Consider the following 20,325-nt stretch of genomic DNA (forward strand, 5'->3'; position numbering starts at 1 on the left):
TTATGGAAATAAATTAAATAAAAGAAAAGAGAAAAAAAGAAAAAAAGAAAAAAAGAAAAAGGAAAAATAAAAAATAATAATAATAAATAAAAATATATATAACTATTAGGTACAAATAATAATAATAATAAATAGGAAAAGAAAAGAAATAATTTTTTAAAAAAAAAGCAAACCTAACATACTCTTTTAAACCATCACTTTATAAAAAAAAATAAAAAGGGGCCTAGTAGATAATAATATATATATATAGTATTTAATAAAAATAAAAAAATAGTAAAAAAATAGAATAAAAAATTAAAAAAAAAGAAATAAATAAATAAATAAATATATATATATACATTAAAATATTAATAAACAAAAAAAATACATAAATAAAATAAGAAATATATATATACATAAATAAAATGTTAGGGAAAACTAAAATAATAAAAATAATAAAGATATTGAAAGTAAAAAACAATATATATATATATATATATATATATTAATAATATTACATGACTAAATTAAAAGAAAATAAATTAACTGGTACAATTTGGAAGGAAATCGAAGTCAAAATGGGAATTTAGGGGACAAAATAAGTTTTGTTAAAAATACGAGGGACCAAAATAGGGATTATCCCATTTTTTTTTAAAAAACACGTGGATCCCCTAGGGATCCGCTCGAGTCGTGGGTCAGTCCATGGGTCACATATAAAACCCAAAAATTAGCCCCAAACAATTCATTTTTCATTTTGCAAAACCAAAGCCCCCTTCTCTTTAAATTCTCTCATTTGTTCTTCAAAATGAAGAACAATCACCGTGGTTTCCAGAAACAGGTGACCCGCACGCAATTTTTTTTAAAAAAAAACCTGAAAGCTTTTTTACCCCTCTTCTCAAAAATCAAAATATTTTTCAATAATAAGCCTCGAGAAGGGCTATATCTAAAAAATAGATCTCGAAACCCTCCCCATGTTCATCAGTTGGTGTCCTTTTTTGGGGTTTCTCGAATCAAAACGAGGAAGATAAATAAGGCCACACACATGCAAGCATAAAAACGATAAAGGTAAAATTTTCTCCTTTTATTTCACTTCGAATTCGTACAAAAAAGCTTCGATCTCTTGGGTATTTTCCCATATTTTTTTGTAATTTCTAGTGTATTTTGAATGTAAAATCGTGTGTTTTCTTCCCGTTTACATCCTTATTCATAATCACAACATATCCTACTTTTAGTGTTGGATTAGAGTCCTATGTAAACTAAAGTCTTTGCTTCATTTTCGGTTTGGTCTTCACGTGGTCTTCAAACACCGTACAAATTGGAGGACGTTGCCACTGGAATAGGGGCTCTCCAAGAGTCATGCGGGGTTGAACCTGTCAAGAACGTGCGACGCTTCAAGGGAAAACAAGAAAACCCTAGCTGACTTCACTGTGGACCGTTGGATCACATCTCGATCCAACGATTGAGACGTTTGGCAGTTAGAGCAAAATGAGATTTAGGGTTTTAACCCTACCCAAATTGGTGGAAGCTTGGGCCGATTCGGGTTGCTCCAAGACCCGGACCTATGGTTGTTGGACTCAATTGTTGGGCTTCTGGTTTGTATTTATCGTGGGCTTGGGTATGTAAAAGAAAAAAAAGAATGTATTATTTTAAGTAAATGATATATATAATGCTATATATGGACGAAAATTGGTGTCCACAAGATGAAATTGTAAAACATTCATCTTTAGAGAAAAAGATAAAAGAAAAAATGACATGGATTACATGTGGCTGTCATGTAAACAAAAGTCAATCCACATCAAAACATGCGACTGTCTTATCAACCTTCCATTTCATATTTAATGCTCTAGTGATTAAAATAAGAGTAAATAAAAATTTCAGTGATTAAATTGATTTTTTTTAAATTTTAGTTTTAAAAGAAAAATGAGATCAAAGTTGAGTGATAAAGTTTGTAATTTACCCTTCAATAAAGAAAGAATCGTTTCAATGTTCACATGTATATATGAAAAAGGTAAGTCGGCCGATAAAGTGCAGATTTGCTTGATCTCATCATAGCCATTGGGGAATGGGCGTTAATGGCAGATGCATCACCCATCCATTGGCGTTGAGAAGTAAGGAGAAGAGAAAATGATGGTGCCAATGCCATTGTTTATCTGATTTCACATCAGCTGCTTCTTAAAAAGGTTAAGTTGAAGGTCAAGCACGACACGGTATTCCCCAGTGGCATTGTATGAAACAGAGAGGAGCAGTGCAGAGCACATTTAATATTAGCAAATACGAACTTTTTTTAATTCAAACTACAGTTACAAATCAATAATAAGATTTGAAATTGAAAACAAACTACAGAGGGAGAGATCAGAGGAAGTGATCATGTTCTGTCATTGGCCAATGGGCAATGGCCTACCACAGGTAACGTGGGTTAAAACTGCTGTTGTAATGGTTGCTCTTGAAACGAACGTATCTCCTTCTACGACGCGAGAAGGCGAGTCCGATCCTGGACAACAGCATCCTTGTGAGTTTACGAGCAGACCGCAGCCTAAACACCATGACCCTCTTCAACCCCACCAATGACGTCTTGATCCTCTCCCTCAGCCTCCTCTTTCTGCACAACCGGTAGCTCCTCAGGAACAGCTGCCGCTTCTCCATCATCACCATCATGTTCTTGTGCTCCACGTACCCATAATACGACACGACACGATCATAACCGCCACTCACCACACCCATTGAAACCCCACACCGAAGGCCCCTGACAGGAAGAGATGGACTGAATCCGAGGCAAGTTCTCCTCTGGTGGGGGTATTTAAAATGTGCATAAACCCGCTCGACCAGAAGCAGAGTGCCAGCGCGGAGCCGCCTAAGCCTAGAAACAAAAAGACTTGGATTGAAGGTCAAAAGGCCTTGGCATTTATAACATCTCCCGTCTAACAAAATTTTGACGACGAATCGTGCACTGCAAGGATCCGCAGCAACACAATCCTCATTTACAAGTTATTACAAATTAGGATGTGATGTAAGATTAGGACAAGCACAAGAGGGTGTTGAGGTGGTGCATGTAGCCTATGCCTATTGATCTAACTTCTATGTTAGCACTGTGTTTTGCAGTGCAAGGCATTGAGTGGACCATTCACACTGGAAAAATTTAGTCCAAAAACAAACATCTAGTGAGTGTAACCTAAGCTCATGACGTCCCAACACTTGTGCCGGCTGGGTAGGTTAGTCTACATCTTACTACGATTGGGCTTGACTTGCGCCATAAGATAAGTTGTACTTGACATTTTTATTCTTAACCGTGTAACTAAAAACACAAGAAAAAGAATATCTAAACTAATCCCGGGTAAACTTTAATTAGGGTTGGTTTAGTGCGGAAAGGCGTTATTATTGACAACTTTAGTACAATATAAGTTAATTTAAATATAACTTGCCTGTATAAAAAGCCCATTTATTTACTGAAAAAATTAACCAAGTGTCTATTATTTTTTTGCAATCAATTAAACCAACTCATAAAATTAATTAATGCGGTCATTTGACTAACAACATCATTTTTTAATAATGAAGAAACAGCATGCGATATTGATATTACGGTCTATATATGAATGATGGCAAAGAATCTTAATTAATTTAAAAAATATATGATGCATGAAACAAACGACCTCAATGGTAAATGAATTGTTACAACCCTTTTGTACAATTTTTCAATATCTTGTAGTTTCTTTTCGTCTAAAGTTTTACATAAAATATGTGTGCACATTACACTTTTCTATTTACAATTTCTTCATCATTATCTTATCTAATTAGTAAGAAATTGGTGAGCAGGAGCAGTAAAAGAGGTTCTATTGTAATGCGAGTGATCATAGATTACAAGGTAACTACTTGAAAGAAAAATCAGAGAAAGTCCTGAAACTTGGCCTGCTTTGTTCCAGCTGCAGGCAACGTCTGAGACCAAACATGAAACAAGTGATGGTATTGTCACTTTGCCTGATATTTCTTCTCCAAGTTTCTTCAATGTCAATGGCAATGGCTTAGATTTATTAATAGTCTAATGTTGTTTCCGACTGTGTTCAGTAATCATACATCCATCTGAGGCGGCTCAAAGATTTTAAGGGTCTTGTAAATTTTATTAAAATGAGATCTTTAATTTATAATTCGAAAGAGGTAAAAAATAAATTTGAGAGTAAAAAAATTGAGATCAAGCAAGAAAAGTGGACATGGGCAGAATCGATGTCAGAATTTGAAAGCATTAACTATAGGATGGTTGCAGCAAAAGAATCATTATGGTAAAATTTTATGGTTGCAGCAAAAGAGTCATTATGGTAAAAAAAAATAAAAATTAGAAGTCTTCCTCCTTTAAAATGTTATATGCTCGTCTCCTAATATAAATTCTTGCACCTGTCCTTCACACGTGGGAGACAACGACGAGTAAAATAAATAAAATCAAAAATAAGAACACCAAGATGTACGTTAAAAATATTATAGGGAAAAATTACGAACTGAGAGAAGAAATTCTCTACAATATTGAAATTACAAAGGTCTAGCATTACAAGACCTCACACATTCTCATATTCACCAACTATAATCCTAATCCTTTTATAATATTGTATGGTTTGAATTTATGGTGAAGTTCATATGCAGGACTCTGCCTCCGCACCCCTGATGGGGATCATCGACGAGTCATATCATGAACTTTTCAAGTCGGATTAAAATGAAATTCGGATGGTAAACTCTAACCATTTATTTGTGGGTACAACTAATCAGATTGAGACTAAACGACTTTTGTGCATTTTTTTATCATTCATTTGTAGCTTATGGAAACAAAGCTAGTTTTAGTTAAACAAGGAAAAACATGAGAAATTATTTTCCTCGTCAACGGTACTATGTTTTTGTTTTTGTAATTAAAGCAAGTGTATATATATGTGTGTGTAACTGTGTATTTCATAATATCAAAGAAAATCCTGAATTGCATCTCAAATCAAAACATTAGTGTGAGCATGAGATGATAGTATTTTTTTTGCAAAGGATGGCATTGAAATCAATATCTGAAAAAGTTATGAACATAATCTTACAGGATACTGCATACACAATATGATCTTCTAAAATAGTGAACATAATCAATGGTGAAAATCAGAAGACTAAAACCCGATTTCATCAAGTTATAAATTGATTCCTTATTCTGAAAAGTTACGAACATAATCTGTCCGGCTCCAAAATATCAGGAATAACATATACTTGAATGGTTATAAATCACAATCATTTATGGTGTGAATAAATTTGACTGATATTCCTTGGTTGCAGTGACCATTCAAAGGAAAATATTAAACACTCCAGTAAATAGGTTAGATTCTATATTTTTTAATCTACTATAAAATACCAGTTATGATTTCTGTTTTATTCATGATCAAACGAAGAGAAAGATAAACAATATGAGAAAATCAAGTTTTTTATTGCTTCTTCACATTTCTGTCATTCTCATGCTTTGCATGAGCCTTTCTTCTGGTACCGTAGAGGAAGATAGGAAGGCAAGTTTTTTCTTTTTCTTTTGTCTTCCAAGGGAATTTCTTACTTATTATTTAAATGAAAGATTATTAACAAAGTTTTAATGAGACTGGTGCATAAATTATAATGTGTGATGATGCAGGTTTACATTGCGTACATGGGATCAGTTCCTGATGGAGACTACAGTCCATCATCCCATCATTATAGTATGCTTCAAGCAGTTCTTAAAAAGAGGTTGAGTTTAAGGATTTTGAACAAATGAATCAATTATCTTTTTCAAATTGTTGTTGTTGATGATGATGTTTTGCCTTTTCTTCAGCTCTCTGGAAAATTACTTAATCAGAAGTTACAGAAAGAGCTTCAATGGATTTGCTGCTAAGCTCACTGATGAGGAGGCAAAGGAACTTGCAAGTAAGTGGTACAAAAGTTCTTTTTTTTCTTCAGTCAAATGTATTGCAATGACAATACATTTTTATCACTTCAATTGCATGCAGGCTTTAATGGAGTGGTTTCGGTTTTTCCGAATAAAGTTTATCACGTTCAAACAACAAGGTCATGGGATTTCATGGGGTTCAATCAAACTGTTAAACGCAATGTTACTGGTGAGAGCAATGTCATTATTGGTGTCATTGATACTGGAATCTGGCCCGAGTCGGATAGCTTCAGTGATGATGGCTTTGGTCCTCCTCCCAAAAAGTGGAAGGGGTCTTGTAAGGGTGGATTTAACTTCACTTGTAACAAGTAAACATATTTTGTTATTTGCAATCTCTTACAGCTATTCAAATCCCTACTATAGTTTACTAATGAAAATCAGTACTTTTCTTACAGTAAGCTTATTGGAGCTCGAGTTTACATCTCAGATTCCGCAAGGGATACGAGGGGTCATGGGACTCATACAGCATCCACGGCAGCCGGGAACATGGTTGTCAATGCTAGTTTCTATGGACTTGCTGAAGGCACTGCAAGAGGAGGGGTTCCATCAGCAAGGATAGCTGCATATAAAGTATGCGACGATGCAGGGTGTTCTGCAGCAGATATCTTGGCAGCCTTTGATGATGCTATTGCTGATGGAGTTGATCTTTTAACAATTTCATTAGGAGCAGGAGCTTCATCTGATTTTTACCTTGACCCCATAGCCATTGGTGCATTTCATGCAGCTGAGAAAGGAATTCTTGTCATACAAGCTGCAGGCAATTCTGGTGAAGCAGAATTGGCGGAGGGTGTAGCGCCATGGATGCTTTCTGTTGCTGCAAGCACAACAGATCGCCTTTTCATCGACAAAGTTGTCCTTGGGAATGGGAAGACACTAACCGTAAGAACCACGCTCTTCCATATTTATTAATATCATAGTTTTTTTTTAACTTGATAGTAATGGTTTCCTGTTTGCAAGCAGGGATTTTCAGTGAACTCTTTCAGTCTTAATAGAAAAAAGATTCCCCTGATTTTTGGCAAGCCGGCAACAACTACTTGCGATGAGAACGGTGCTCGGTTGGTTCCATTGACAAGCTGCATTTTCATTTAAAACGATTTAGCATAAGCAAAATGTTTGATATTTGGTGGTGTTTTTTCCAGGGAGTGCTTTACTGGTTGCTTGAATAGAACTTTGGTAAAGAATAAGATCGTCGTATGCGAACTGATGGACGGCATAGATGAAGCTCATGATTCTGGTGCATTTGGATCGATTTTGCAATTATCAGAAAATATTTCACTTGTTGTCCCATTGCCTGCTTCAGCTTTAAACACTGACAACTTCGAATCACTCAAGGCCTACCTGAATTCCACCGAGTATGTGAATTTCCCTTTAAAGTAATACGTTAGGCAAAATGGAAACTTTTCCTTTCCTCTGTGTGACACAGAAAACCTGTAGCAGAAATATGGAAAAGTGAAACAATTAAAGATTCTTCAGCTCCTGTAGTTGCTTCATTCTCTTCAAAGGGGCCTAATTTCATTGTACCAGACATTCTAAAGGCATGCATTTCTCCTATAAACCCCCATTATCACTAGGCGAATTCACTTTTTTTTATAGCTTCTATTCTGTAAATTCGATGCAGCCTGATATAAGTGCACCAGGAGTGGATATCTTGGCTGCATTTTCACTAGATGCTCCACCTTCATCAACTGCAACAGATGAAAGGCGTGTTAAATACAGCATACTATCAGGAACCTCTATGGCTTGCCCTCATGTTGCTGCTGTGGCTGCATATGTTAAAACATTTCACCCTGATTGGTCTCCCTCAGCCATCAAATCTGCTCTCATCACTACCGGTAAGGCGGTAACCTTTCGATGCAACAAGTCTCAACTAATTTTATTAGCATGTTTTTTTTTTATCTTACCATTGCTTTCTTTTCCTTATTTTCGATAGCATCCCCGATGGATCCGTCAAAAAATCCAGACGCGGAATTCGGTTACGGGTCCGGACACGTCAACCCCGTACAAGCCATCAATCCTGGACTTGTATATGACAACGTCCAAGGCGACAACATAAGGTTCTTGTGTAGTATTGGATACAGTGAAGATAATATTACAAAGATATCAGGAACGAACACCACTTGCCCTAAAAACTCGACTAAAACGCTGCCGAGAAACTTCAATTATCCATCACTTTCTGCTCAAGTTAAACCAGGTGCTTCATTTACAGTCAATTTCCGAAGAACAGTCACGAATGTTGGTGTGGCCACGTCTACTTACAATGCAACAATCTTTTCAAACTCCAAACTTGACATCAAAGTGATTCCTCAAGTTCTATCCTTCAAGTCTTTGAAGGAGAAGAAGTCGTACAATGTGACTGTTAAGGGAAAAGCTCCGGCTGAATCGTCATTGGCATCGGCAGCGTTGACATGGTCGGATGGCATTCACAAGGTAAGAAGTCCAATTGTTATTCATACGTATAAAAGTGAGCCTTAAGGAAAATCTCATGACTGATCCTGCAACTGATGTTAGTTGCTTCCACTTTATTTATATATGTTTTAGTCGATTTCTGTCTAGTTGTTGTATCTATTTGCAAGAACACAATAAAAGGATGATAGCTATGGAAATAAATTGTTTTTTTAATATACTTTTTTATATTATATGATTAGAGAAATTATGTTATTTCAATTTTATTAAAATTTTGTCAAAAAGTTAAAAATTTAGGGCAAAATTTATAGGAGAAAGACCAAATCTTCTCCGATAAAGGTTGGTTAGTCCACTAGCAAGCATAGTGATCATATATCTATCACCAACCATCTCGAAGTGTTTATACATGAGAAAGACTAGAAATTATATATTTTTCTTGAAGTCATCTTTCTCTCTTCTCAAAAAAAGAATCGTTGGTTAATGATTTATTATTTAACTACTATGATTCTTTGTCCAAATCAAAATAAACGAACCACTAACAATTAAAGAAATCAATTTTATTCTCATCAATAATATCAATGTTTGAATTGAACTATTTAAATGCAAAATCAACAAATAATTTATTCTAATCATTTCGTTTCTAGGGGAAAAGGCCACATGACCAAAATGAAAATTTTCTACTTTTACAGCAATATTCCAACTAAGTTGCTTCTAGAACATGCCTTTTAAATAAGAGAAAATAACCTCAGTGACAAAAAATGCCTTATAATATACGATTTTAACCATTTTTTTTGGATTTGCCAAAATGACCAACTAAATCGCAATGCGATCGATAATTCGCAACGCGATCTCCGGTATCGCAAATCAGTTTCCAGAATCGCAACGCGATTCTGACTATCGCATTGCGATTTCCCAAATTCGCGTTGCGATTTTCCTAAATCGCAACGAGATTATGACTATCGCAATATTGAATTTCAAATTCGTAACTCGATTTCTGAATTCGCAACAGGTTTTAATTTCACAACACAAATGTTTTGGGTATATAACTACGCAGCATCAGCAACTCATAACCTAAATCCCTAAATCGCAACTCATTCCATCTCCATCTATCACTCTCTCCGGCGACATCCGTTCCTATATCCAACGACATCCTTCCTCATCCGGCAACAGGTTTTAGTTTCGTACTCTTTTAGTAAATTTTATAATGAAATCATCTATGATCATGTTTGGATAGATTTATGTTCGGAGGGTCATGGGAGAATGTTCATGGTGTTTTATATGCCTTTACCCATGAATCTTCAACTAAAACTGTCATTAAGTTAACTTATGAACTCTGTTACGTGTTGCAATAAATTGAATTTAGAGCCCCTAGTAGTTTGGCTATCTTATCAGAGAATGGTAAAGTTTATTTGTAACCGACAATGAAGATGTTGAACGATTCATTGCTTACAATTAGTGTTTCAAGTGATGATGTTACATTGTATGTTGTTGAACCTAGAAGTAGTGAAGTTGGGTCAATAGCGGGTAGTAATCAACTAAGTTTTTCAACCCCAGTTTATGGTGCTCAAAATTTAATGGTTCCACCACAATTTCATCACCAAGCAAATATTGTTCACCACATTTCCAATACCAACACAATCTCAAAACCCACACCTGTAGTGAAGTTGGGTCAATAGCGGGTAGTAATCAACTAAGTTTTTCAACCCCAGTTTATGGTGCTCAAAATTTAATGGTTCCACCACAATTTCATCACCAAGCAAATATTGTTTCACCACATTTCCAATACCAACACAATCAAAACCCACAACCTTTCCCTAATCCAAATCCCAATCAACTTTCAGCACCAAATTCCGGTTTTCGTATTGACCAGTTAGACGATGATGAGCCAACAGAAAAATTGTGAGTACTAGTCAGTATTCGAATTTGATCTTGGTCAATACCCGGACTTTGATCTTGGTCATACGGATTTTGATGATTTTTCAGAAGAAAAACAGACCATGTGTGTAATGATTTTGATATTGGTCAATACCCAAATTTTGATGATGAAACAGCCGTTGCCGAAAGATGTTGTTGATGATAATGAGGAGGAAGTTACGACTGAAGAAGAAAAAGAAGAAAGAAATCCCCAAAGAAAAGTCCCCGAAGAAAATGCCACGAGAGTATAACTGGAATATGCCAGAATTACTTCAGATACCGAAAGAAGAGTTGGTAAAGATAACAGTTGATTGTTACACAAAAATTATTCGTATCAAGAAAGATGATTGTTTTGATACAAAGGAATATTTGAAGATAGCTTTGTATACAAAATGTGTGGAAGATGGCTATCAACTAAAAGTTAACAAATCAAGCAAAGATCGTTTCGAAACAAGGTGTATGATTGACAAAAACTGTATGTAGCGTATGATTGCAAAGAGGATAAAAGATTGTGAAATGTTTCAAGTTAGGACTTTTATTGATAAACATACATGTTCAAGAACCCAAGTTTTTCCTCACCATAGACAGGAAAACCAAAAGGTGTTGGGTGGTTTTCTGGCTGAGTTAATGTTTTTGAATGGTAGGGTATATCGAGGACATGAAATTATGGCTGACATGAATGCTCGGTTCAAGATTAGTATCTCATATTCTCAAGCTTGGAGAGCCAAATGTTATATCTTAGAATTGTTGAGGGGGTCACCAGAAGCATCGTTTGCCCAACTGCCGGCTTATTGTCACAATTTAAAGCTGAAAAATGACTCATTTTTGTTAGTTACATGCATTTCACATTTAAATGATTATTTCTTGTGTATATGATTTTGTAGATTCGTTCGTTTATTAATTGCATGCGCCCAGTTATTATAGTTGACAGAGCACATTTAAAAGGTCGATACCTTGGAGTAAACTTATTAGCAGTAGCCATGGATGCTAACAATGGGATACTGCTAATAGCTTACGGGGTTGGCAAATCTCAAACCTCTGATTCATGGACATGGTTTATGGGGCATCTTAGGGATTGCATAGGTCCTATTAGCAATCTGACAATCATATCTGATAGGGCAAAATCAATTGACAACGCTGTTAGAAGGTGTTTCCCAGATGCTTTTCATGGACTTTGTGGTGTTCATTTGTATAGAAATCTAAAATCAAGGTCTGCTGGTATAAAAATCAAATGGACATACTGAAAGGCTGTAAAAGCTTATCGGGAAGTGGATTTTAATAAGCATATAAATTGTTTAAGACGTGTTTTGCCTCAGTGTGCTCAACACTAGAAGATGTCGGGTTTGAAAGATGGTCAAGAGTACATCAACTTGGAGCAAGATATGGTTTCATGACGTCTAATAGTGCAGAATCAATTAACGCTCTAAGTCGTCATTCCCGAAAATTACCCATTACTATGTTAATGGAGTTTTTTCGAGCCTCTATTCAACAGTGGTACTACAAGAAAAGAAACCATGCTGGTATTATTTCTTTAAATTCGTAACTTATCATATATTTTACTAAGTATTATTTATTTAAATTTATAGGAACATTGGAACATTGTGTTACACCATGAACAGAAAAAAAGATAACGAAACGTGTTGTGAAGTCAACGTCATGGAGAGTTGAACCATGTTCAAACACTTTGTTTGAAGTACTGGATAATAACTTAAATGGGCTTGTCGATCTAAATGCAAAGACGTGTAGTTGTATGAAATGGCAAACATATGGTTATCCGTGTGGCCATGTTATAAAAGTTTCTTCATCTAACCAAGATGATTCAAGCGCATACGCTATGGATTGCTACACTACAGAAGTATATCGACAGACTTATGGCGAGATTGTATACCCTATTCCACATCCTTCTGAGTGGGACATACCAGATGACTTACAAACAGTTTTGCCACCAGCCATGGATAGAAGGCTACCTGGCCGACTAAAAAGTCACTATCGTATACCGTCTAAGGGTGAAGAGAAGAAGAGATCGACATGTAGTCGGTGCAAGGAAAGTGGTCATACAAGGTTGACATGTGGATCACCAGTGCCATCACAATCATATTTTCCTCTACCAAAATATGGATCCTCATCAAAATCCAAAGCTCATATGGTGTCAAGCAAAAGGCAATCAAAATTGCAATCATCTTTAAAATCCCAATCACAACCGGCTTCACCTTTTGGGACTGTTAACTTAGGTGATTTTTAAATGCAACATTGTATTATGTGGATTTATGTGTGACTTTTAACATTTTCAGTTAGGCATGTATTAGTAACTTGAGTTTGAAAATTGCTATGATCTGTTCAGTTGTTATCACTTATTAGGCATTCATTTGACTATCGCAACACGGAAATGATGTTCGCAATCATCTTAATGTCTATCGCAACGCGGAAATGACTATCGCAATGCGAAATGAAAATCGCAACGAGAGAATCGCAATGCGAAATGAAAATCGCAACGAGGGAATCGCAAAGCAAAATGAAAATCGCAACGAGGGAATCGCAAAGCGAAATGAAAATCGCAACGCGAATTTAGTTTCGCGTTGCGATTCTCTCGTTGCGATTTTCATTTCGCATTGCGATAGTCATTTTTGCCTTCAACATAATGCAGATTGAAATCAACAAAATCAACCATTACATTTCAATCAATTAAACAAGCACAAATAAGAATTATGTTCACATCAATTAAACAAATCAACTTTTACAAAGCATCTTTTACAAATCAATTAAACAATCAAAAAATAAGCAATAATTATTATTTCCTCATCTACTATTGAATCAAATTTTGCAGCCATACATCATTTTCACGCAGCTCACTTCTGAGATTAACCTGCAAAAACCAAACATTTGCTCAAACAACACTTTCTACACATCTAAAACCTACAAACAACAAATTATTGAATTCTAGGTACTTAACCAAACATTTTCAAACCAAAAGCCTATAAACTTACCAATTGTTTATGGACTTTTTTATAATACGGATGCAGGTAGGCAGCGTCTCGTATATATCGATCTAGCCATATAATGCCGAAACCACAAGCCTACTGCAGCTCTATATCTATCGGTGGGAGGTAGATACTTTATACTTCCTGTGATCAAACGCTCCAACGCCAAGCATTCGAGAGGACCACAATCCCCTCTGGGTCCTTTCGTTTGTTGTGGTGCTGTCTCGTCTCTGCTAACTGTAATATTGAGCTTCTTTGGCTTCTTGTTTCCAGAATGAGTCCAATAATTTATCGCATCCAAGAATTTAGCCAAATGAGAGCTCCATCCCTTAATAATATCTCTTAAATCAGCCAATGATATGTAATTTATCATGCTGTCATATACTATTGCCTTAAGGGATGGGAGCTGAAGCTCGACGAGAAGCCAATGTTTATGTTCCAAAACAAGGATAAACACCTGTAATCATAAGTAATAATTCATTCATTTGCGCACTTATTTATGAATACCTTTAAACTCAATCTAAAATAAATACTAACCTTATCGACCTCCCACCATGCATGATAAAGTTTAGCTTGTCCATTGCCCAACGTAAATGATTCATCTTGTTGATTCTTCAAGTGAACGGCGTTAAAAGACGTCGGCATAATTGTATATCGTGTATTTCTTTTATTTTCCTTAAGTTTCCTAATTATTAGAAGACGTGACACCCACGCATCGATATGATATTTTACAAAAAAAATACATATATTAGTGACTTACATAAATTTAAAAAAAAAATCAAATTGAAATATAAGAAAAATATAAGACTTACTCCTCCATCGAAATAGCCATTGTCTTCGACCCCTAATAATACGCCCCGCCAAGACCGATCAAGCAACAAATAGATATCATCGTTGAGCTTACATATGTCAGTGAAACACCCCTGGCTCCGCTCATGTAGATAAAAATCAACTACGGTCTTAGCCCAAAGGGTGTTATCCAGAATTGTGTCCGGTAGTTGTCTCCTCTCCACTTCAGATACCGGAATGGTACTGGCCGGTAACTCATACGAGAGCCAACTCTCATCCATCATGTCTGGCACGTCAGAGGGTTTCTCAAGAATCTTACATATGACGCCATGTGAATCGGGCTCTTGAATGGTGGGAGGAACCTCTTCAACGATGATAGTGGCCTCTTGAAACGGTTGGAGGGGACTCTCGAGGAATGATAGGTGCCTCTTCAACGATAGGAGTGGACTCTTTAGGGATGAAAGGCGAGTCGGGCTTCTTCTTGCGGTGTCTTCGTACTATTGGGGTGTACGGAGACTTAATAGCACGTGCACGCCGTCTGATGCGTGAACTCCGTCGTGCAAGAAAAACCCGACGTAAAGCATCCACCTTATCGGGCCGCTAAATAATTAAATACAAAAATCAGTAAATAAACAGACATGATATTTAAACAGTGAAAACAAAGACAAATATGTTTCAAACTTGCATTGAATTCACCCAAGTCATTATTCTATCATAGTTCACAAAATGCATCAGATAACAAAGACAAATATGTTTCAAACTTGCAACACTGTCAACTTAGTATTTGTCTTTGTCTATTGGTTGAAGTAATGCAATTCATTCAAGTTTCAATTTGCAGAAGAAGAATAGTTTCTGGAACTTAAAATCACAACGTGAAAAATGACTATCGCAACGCGAAATGAATCGCAACGAGAGAATCGCAATGCGAAATGAAAATCGCAACGCGATTATAGTTTCGCGTTGCGATTTTTGGTTTCGCGTTGCGATAGTCATTTTTCACGTTGCGATTTTAAGTTTCGTGTTGCGAAAGTAAACTATTTCTTCTTCTTCTACAAATTGAAACTTGAATGGATTGCATTACTTCAACCAAAAGACAAAACAAAGACAAATACTAACTTCAGAGTATTAAAGAATACACAGTTTAGCAGAATTGGCAACAACCGAACAAATTTACTTTCAACCAAAAGACAAAACAAAGACAAATACTAACTTCACAGTGTTAAAGAATACACAGTTTAGCAGAATTGACAGCAACCGAATAAATTTACTTCAACCAAAAGACAAAATAAAAGACAAATACTAACTTCACAGTGTTAAAGAATAAACAGTTTAGCAGTATTAACAGCAACCGAATAAATTTACTAAGCAATCTAAGTGAAATGGTTAATCTAAGTGAAATTACGAGTAAATTTATCATCAAGTTAAATATGGAAAATCTTAAACTTACCTCGTTGCGTAGAGTATGAACCTCATTCTGCAACGATACTACCATCTCACGTAGAGCGGCAACATCACCACGTAAAGTAGACACCTCCACACGCCATGCACCATCGTTATCGCGTAGAGTACCGATCTCCTCACGCAAGGCATTGACCTCATCACGTAACTCCCTTGACTCTCTCGTGGAGGGTGGAGGTGGAGAACAGGAGATAGAAGTCGTGGCATCTTTGCCGGTCGCCTATCATGAGGTGATGGTGGAGAAGAGGCTCGATGATGTGACGGGATAGGTGATGGCTCTCGTTGTAGAGGTGTATAGTCGGGTCGATCAGGTGATGGCTCTGGGTGAGGTGATGGCTCTCGAAGTGGAGGAAGTGGATGCTGCTCATCTTTCGTGCCATCAAGAAAACGCTGACTAGCTTGCCACCAATCAGTGGCAAGCTCAGCCTTCGTGGGTGTCAGTCTCTGTAATGGAGTGTTGGCCTCCTAAAAATATAAAAACTCAAACAAAGTTAAACTTCTACTATTAATAACTTGTTTATATATGATAATATTTGTGTTAACTTACATTATTTATTGTCGCATATGGTATTAAGTCTTCCCAATCCAACAGACGTTTCCTCTTCTAGGAAATAGCCCTAGGAATATCATTTGAAGTTTTTAATGCATATGTCCGCATGCTGGAGAAAGCCTCGAATATCCAAATCTACAAACAATATAATAACAAACATTAGTAATTGTTAAATAATTAATTATAATTTTGAAAACATTATATAGAAATTCTTACCTTAAAGGCCCAAACAAAGTCTGAAAAAGTGTATTTCGACCCATCGCCACGCAAACTTTTGCGGTCATCAAAGGCAGACGACAACTTAGTCCAGGTAGCTTTCCATATATACGAACCCCACGGAAACAGATTACATGCATTTAGGTCCTCTACCAATAATATTAGCTCCTGAGGAATAGGTTGCCTGGCCTCTCTGCCTAAAAAGCCGGCATACAAAAGTACTAGAAGGCATACTCGGACAACATCGACGTCATTCATCCGAGTAAAACCATCTTTCTTATTAAACAATTTCTTCAGGTCGTCGACGTGTAAGTTCGGCTTCTCTATTGACTCATCGGGAAAAATCCTGGATAACCATGATGGGCGGGTGATATGACGAGTGTACCGGCCTACATCATCGTGTCCGAATCGTAGACCAGTGATTAAGCAGAACTCCTTCCGCCCAAAATAAGTATACGCCGGTGGAAAATGAAACTATATCTCTTCCTCACCACGTTGTATACTGTCGGGTAGATCGCTAGTCATGGTCTGAAGCCACAAATGGGTCAAATTAGCATCTCCACCCGGATGTTGTACTCTCAGCCATGGCCCGAAGCAGGTTTCCTCAAACAAAAGCTTTGAAGCAATTGTAGTGTCTAGGCTAACTTTATTCCTTAATGTCAATGAAGCCGAAAAAAATTTCTACAAAAACAATAAACATACCAAGTTAGATATACCAAAAACTACACTGTGAAGATATACCAAAAACAATAAACATAAAGAGTACTAGTTTATTCTTGAAACTAAAATTTGCAACACTGTTTTGTCTTTTGGTTGAAATGAAACTCGCAACGAGAGAATGAAAATCGCAACGCGGAAATGACTATCGCAACGAGAGAATCGCAACGCGAAATGAAAATCGCAACGCGAAACGAAATGAAAATCGCAATGCGATTTTGGTTTCGCGTTGCGATTCTCTCGTTGCGATTTTCATTTCTCTCGTTGTGATAGTCATTTTCGTGTTGCGATTTTAAGTTTAGAAACTATTCTTCTTCTGCATTACTTCAACCAAAAGACAAAACAAAGACAAATACTAACTTCACAGGGTTAAAGACTAAACAGTTTAGCAGTATTGGCAGCAATCGAATGAATTTAATAAGAAATCTAAGTGAAATGGTTAATCTATTATTGAAATTACCAGTAAACTTATCATCAATTTCAATATGAAAAACATAAAATAATGCAAAAATTTCAAAATAAAAATAATTAAAAAAACTAATCCTCGGAGGTTGATTTTCCATTTCTGAATGATTGTGAGGGATTTCTGACCGTGAATGGTTGTGAGGGATTTCGCCGGCGATGGGGATGGAAATTTTCGGAGATGGGGACGGATTTCGCCGTAGAGAGTGAGAGATGGAGTTGTGATTTTAGGTTTTAGGTTATGAGTTGCGATTACGGGATATACTGTGGACGGTTCAGTTTCCGATATATTAATATATTCGTGTTTGGAATTTGAAAAAAAACACGCGTTAATACGAATGGCGCTATGTAAATCGCATTGCGATAGTCAGATTCGCATTGCGATTTTCCTAATTCGCATTGCGATTTAAGTAATCGCGTTGCGATTTAGGAAAATCGCAACGCGAATTTGGGAAATCGCAATGCGATAGTCAGAATCGCGTTGCGAATCTGGAAACTGATTTGCGATACCGGAGATCGCGTTGCGAATTATCGATCACATTACGATTTAGTTGGTCATTTTGACAAATCCAAAAAAAATTGATTAAAATCGTATATTATAAGGCATTTTTTGTCACTGAAGTTATTTTCTCTTTAAATAACTGCAAATGACCGCAATTTACTTATTTATTTATTTATGGCAACTTTTTTGCTACAAGTTTAAATATGAAGAGAGAGCAATATATGGCTTTTTTTTCTTCATATTCTAGAGGATATAAATAAATTTGAGGCACCGTGCCATGTGCTTTGTACAAGTCGAACAGCACCTATACGTCAAATGGAAGCAGTTGACTTGTTAGGTTAATTGGTTGGACTCCTTTATAAGTCCTTCCCTGTTTAAATCAGACCGAGTTTTTTTCTGATGTTTTACTCCTTAGTTTGTGGAGCTTTCCATCATCAAGAAGGAGGTGATGAATTCTGGATCAGGCCGGTTTCGACACCTAAAAAATCAAGGAGAAAAAGGGATAACGAGAACCCGTATTCGACACTTCTCTGCACTTCTAGCTGAACTCGAAGAGAAGAGGCAACGGATTTACTCACAAATGGGAAACAGATGTGTAGTTCGATTCGTTTACAAGAACTCGGACGATTGCGTTCGTCTCGTGGTAAAGCCCAAGGACAAGAAGGACGAGAAAACCAAACCAGGAACTGTAAGTGATCATCAGCCTCGAAGGGATAAGCTTCGAACACCATCGGAATCGGATCGAAAGATCAAGAAAGAGAAGAGCATTTCATGGAATGGTGCGTTGCAGAATCTGAGAAGACCTTCTCATTACATGCCAGCAGTTATAATCTTGATTTTGGTATCCTTTGTATGTTTTGGAAGGTCTGTTGCAATACTATGTACTTGTATCGTGGTACATGGTTCCTGCAATAAGTGAGGAAGGTTCATATTTGAGCACATCAATGAAAAAAAAAATACGTTAGAAAGTTGAGTGAAAACAAAGCTGTAACTGGGAAACTATCTTCTCCCAAGTGTAAAAGATTTGGGGCTACAAGAGATAAGTTCCCACAATCTATTCATTCAGTATTTCAATTTTGGCATTTGTATGGCAATTGCAGACAAAATGAATGTAAAAGGCTGATTCATCAAATCAAAATCTATTTGGACCTACCAGGAATAAAATAGCTGATGTTTTCCTTGGTTCACAATCACACCTTCTCTCCCAATAAGCTGAAACAGAGTGTATACATATCACAAGCAGCACAGCAGGTTAATGTTACATGCAACCGGTGGCCTTTCTCCATTTGAAGAACTACGAATGTATCCACACACACACACATATATATATAAATACAAGAAGAACAATTAGTTCAACGCATGCATGAAGTCATCGTTGTTTTTGATTTGATTGGATTAATATTTTGCAGGTACTGAAATGAACTTAGCTGGATCAAACCGTCTCGATAGCAGCAACTAAGTCATCGAATTTTGCTCCGGTCACCTCCTTTACTATCTTCTTGTGCTTCAGTATCTTGAACGTTGAAACCACCCTTATGTGGAGCTCCTTCGCCAATGGCTGTCAAAATCATTGCACAAATCTCTCATCATCGCACAGTTTCATAATTTTTCCTAGACTTGCTTTTCAAGCATTATATACAATCGTAATATACAGATTAGGTGATTCACCAAAACCCACATGTAAATCACCAAATGCTCACATAGTTGAGCTAACTACTGGATTTGGAAATAATCGTAGGAATTACCTTGTATTCTTGATTGCAATCGAGCTTTAGAAAGACAGCGTCAAGGTACTTCTCAAATAATTCTTGATACTTGGGAGCTATAATTTTGCAAGGACCACACCTAGAACATTAAAGCATTAAATCTGATGCAAAACTAGTAATTATAGCCACAATTATAATCAACATACATCGAAATCAATCATTACAAGAAATGAAGTACATAATCGATTCAACAATTAAATCAACACAAGCTAACTTAACTAATGGGAGAAGCCACTGACACACGGGCCCCAACTTCAATCAGTTGTTTCATTCAATATTTTAACTTCTGCGGTTAAAATACATGGCTTGACAATCCAAATCAAAATGCAGAGAAAATTGTGCTTTTTTAATTTTAAAAGTTGGCTTTTGCAAGATATAACTTTATCATCCCCTCATCAGTCAGTTCTTTCATTCAATACCAAAAACTTGCAAGTTTTTAAACCACATTCTTTCACCACTTCTTAGAAACTTTTTTATAATTTATTTTTTTCTCTGAACCAAATTGTAGACACTAATTTTTTCATTTTTATTTTAATTATTATTATAATTATTATTATTATTATTATTATTTTATTATAAATAATTACAAATAAACCCGAAACCCGTTTTACAATAAACACGATGCCCGATTACAATTCTAGGCCCAACCCAGATGGCCCAACAGGACCCAA

At 36.3% G+C, this 20,325-nt stretch overlaps 2 protein-coding genes and 1 long non-coding RNA gene across 3 annotated transcripts; 2 read left to right on the forward strand and 1 right to left on the reverse strand.

Moving 5' to 3' along the window:
- Positions 1-5,608: 5,608 nt before the first annotated feature.
- LOC120215072 (subtilisin-like protease SBT4.5) lies at positions 5,609-8,371 on the forward strand. Its single transcript, XM_039212857.1, has 9 exons — positions 5,609-5,700; positions 5,786-5,877; positions 5,961-6,207; positions 6,295-6,778; positions 6,860-6,958; positions 7,043-7,251; positions 7,323-7,434; positions 7,518-7,731; positions 7,830-8,371. Exons 1-9 carry the CDS (start codon positions 5,624-5,626, stop codon positions 8,369-8,371), a joined length of 2,076 nt encoding a protein of 691 aa, XP_039068788.1. The 5' UTR covers positions 5,609-5,623.
- Positions 8,372-18,336: 9,965 nt separating this feature from the next.
- Positions 18,337-18,807, forward strand: LOC120215083. The gene has a single exon (XM_039212866.1). The coding sequence runs from the start codon at positions 18,337-18,339 to the stop codon at positions 18,805-18,807; it is 471 nt and encodes a 156-aa protein (XP_039068797.1).
- Positions 18,808-19,204: 397 nt separating this feature from the next.
- On the reverse strand, positions 19,205-19,706 carry LOC120216339. The gene is made up of 2 exons (XR_005525042.1): positions 19,634-19,706; positions 19,205-19,446 (listed from the first exon to the last, which is right to left on the reverse strand). It is a non-coding gene; the product is annotated as an uncharacterized LOC120216339 (long non-coding RNA).
- Positions 19,707-20,325: the final 619 nt, after the last annotated feature.

The sequence above is a fragment of the Hibiscus syriacus genome, unplaced genomic scaffold (assembly GCF_006381635.1).
Source record: "Hibiscus syriacus cultivar Baekdansim isolate YM2019G1 unplaced genomic scaffold, ASM638163v2 tig00000764_pilon, whole genome shotgun sequence".
Lineage (NCBI taxonomy): Eukaryota > Viridiplantae > Streptophyta > Magnoliopsida > Malvales > Malvaceae > Hibiscus > Hibiscus syriacus.

Excerpts from the sequence above, each read along its gene's own strand:
- LOC120215072 (XM_039212857.1), top strand. The coding sequence starts at position 5,624 with ATGGGATCAGTTCCTGATGGAGACTACAGTCCATCATCCCATCATTAT. Across the intron at positions 5,878-5,960 it reads GGAGGCAAAGGAACTTGCAA|GCTTTAATGGAGTGGTTTCG; the intron begins GTAAGTGGTACA and ends AATTGCATGCAG. Across the intron at positions 6,959-7,042 it reads ATGAGAACGGTGCTCGGTTG|TGCTTTACTGGTTGCTTGAA; the intron begins GTTCCATTGACA and ends TTTTCCAGGGAG.
- LOC120215083 (XM_039212866.1), top strand. The coding sequence starts at position 18,337 with ATGAATTCTGGATCAGGCCGGTTTCGACACCTAAAAAATCAAGGAGAA.